General features: G+C 51.9%; 1 protein-coding gene across 1 annotated transcript in view; it reads left to right on the top strand.

The window, feature by feature from the left end:
• Positions 1-529: 529 nt before the first annotated feature.
• The window catches only part of PRADC1 (protease associated domain containing 1), a 14,835-nt gene continuing 14,721 nt past the window's right edge, over positions 530-643 (top strand). The window contains exon 1 of the mRNA XM_009639033.2: positions 530-584. Coding sequence (XP_009637328.2) covers positions 530-584 — 55 coding nt within the window. The remainder of the gene's footprint in view (positions 585-643) is intronic.

The following is a 643-nucleotide window of genomic DNA, read 5'->3' as shown; positions in this document are numbered from 1 at the left end:
AGGATAACCGGTGTTGGCTGAAGAGAGAACGCACAGCAGAGCCATTACTCCAGTCCCAACAGCCTGCAGACAACCTGGAGCTCACTCCTCACGCAGCCCAACAAGCCACCATCACGCAAAAAAGGCCGAGATCAAAACCCTGCAGCTTCCTTAAAATCCCTCTACTGTCACACAAGCAAAGCACTTTCCATTTCCCACTGCTCCCAGAGCATAACTGGAATTCACCCACTGCCTCCAGTATACACTCTGGGCTGCCCCAAGGATGGCAAGCGCTGAGAGACGCTTCCCATCTGGAGCACTTTCCCAGGGCAAACGGGGTAGACAAATGTGATTTAAGTGATTACACCTGCAATCTGTCAGGAGACAGCTCAGAGGATATCAGAGGCCACGGCGGAGAAGGGCTTCTCACTTCTCAACAGCCCTTTTCAGAAAGCAAACATGCCTTACAGGCAAAGCGTGAAGTCCAAACCCAGCCAAAAGTTTGCGAGGCACCCAGTTTTAAAAAAACAGCCTGTGGGCAGAGCGGGAAATGATTGTGGCCATTGCACTAAAGAGCGACAAAGCTGGTGCTGAGGGTCTGATGTGTGAGTAAAAGAGCGGGGTGAGGATCACAGTCAGGCCTCCCTCAATCCTGGAGAGATCT

The sequence above is a fragment of the Egretta garzetta genome, unplaced genomic scaffold (assembly GCF_000687185.1).
Source record: "Egretta garzetta isolate BGI_Z169 unplaced genomic scaffold, ASM68718v1 scaffold505, whole genome shotgun sequence".
In the NCBI taxonomy this organism is placed as follows: Eukaryota; Metazoa; Chordata; class Aves; order Pelecaniformes; family Ardeidae; genus Egretta; species Egretta garzetta.
This window is presented reverse-complemented; position numbering and strand designations above follow the sequence as displayed.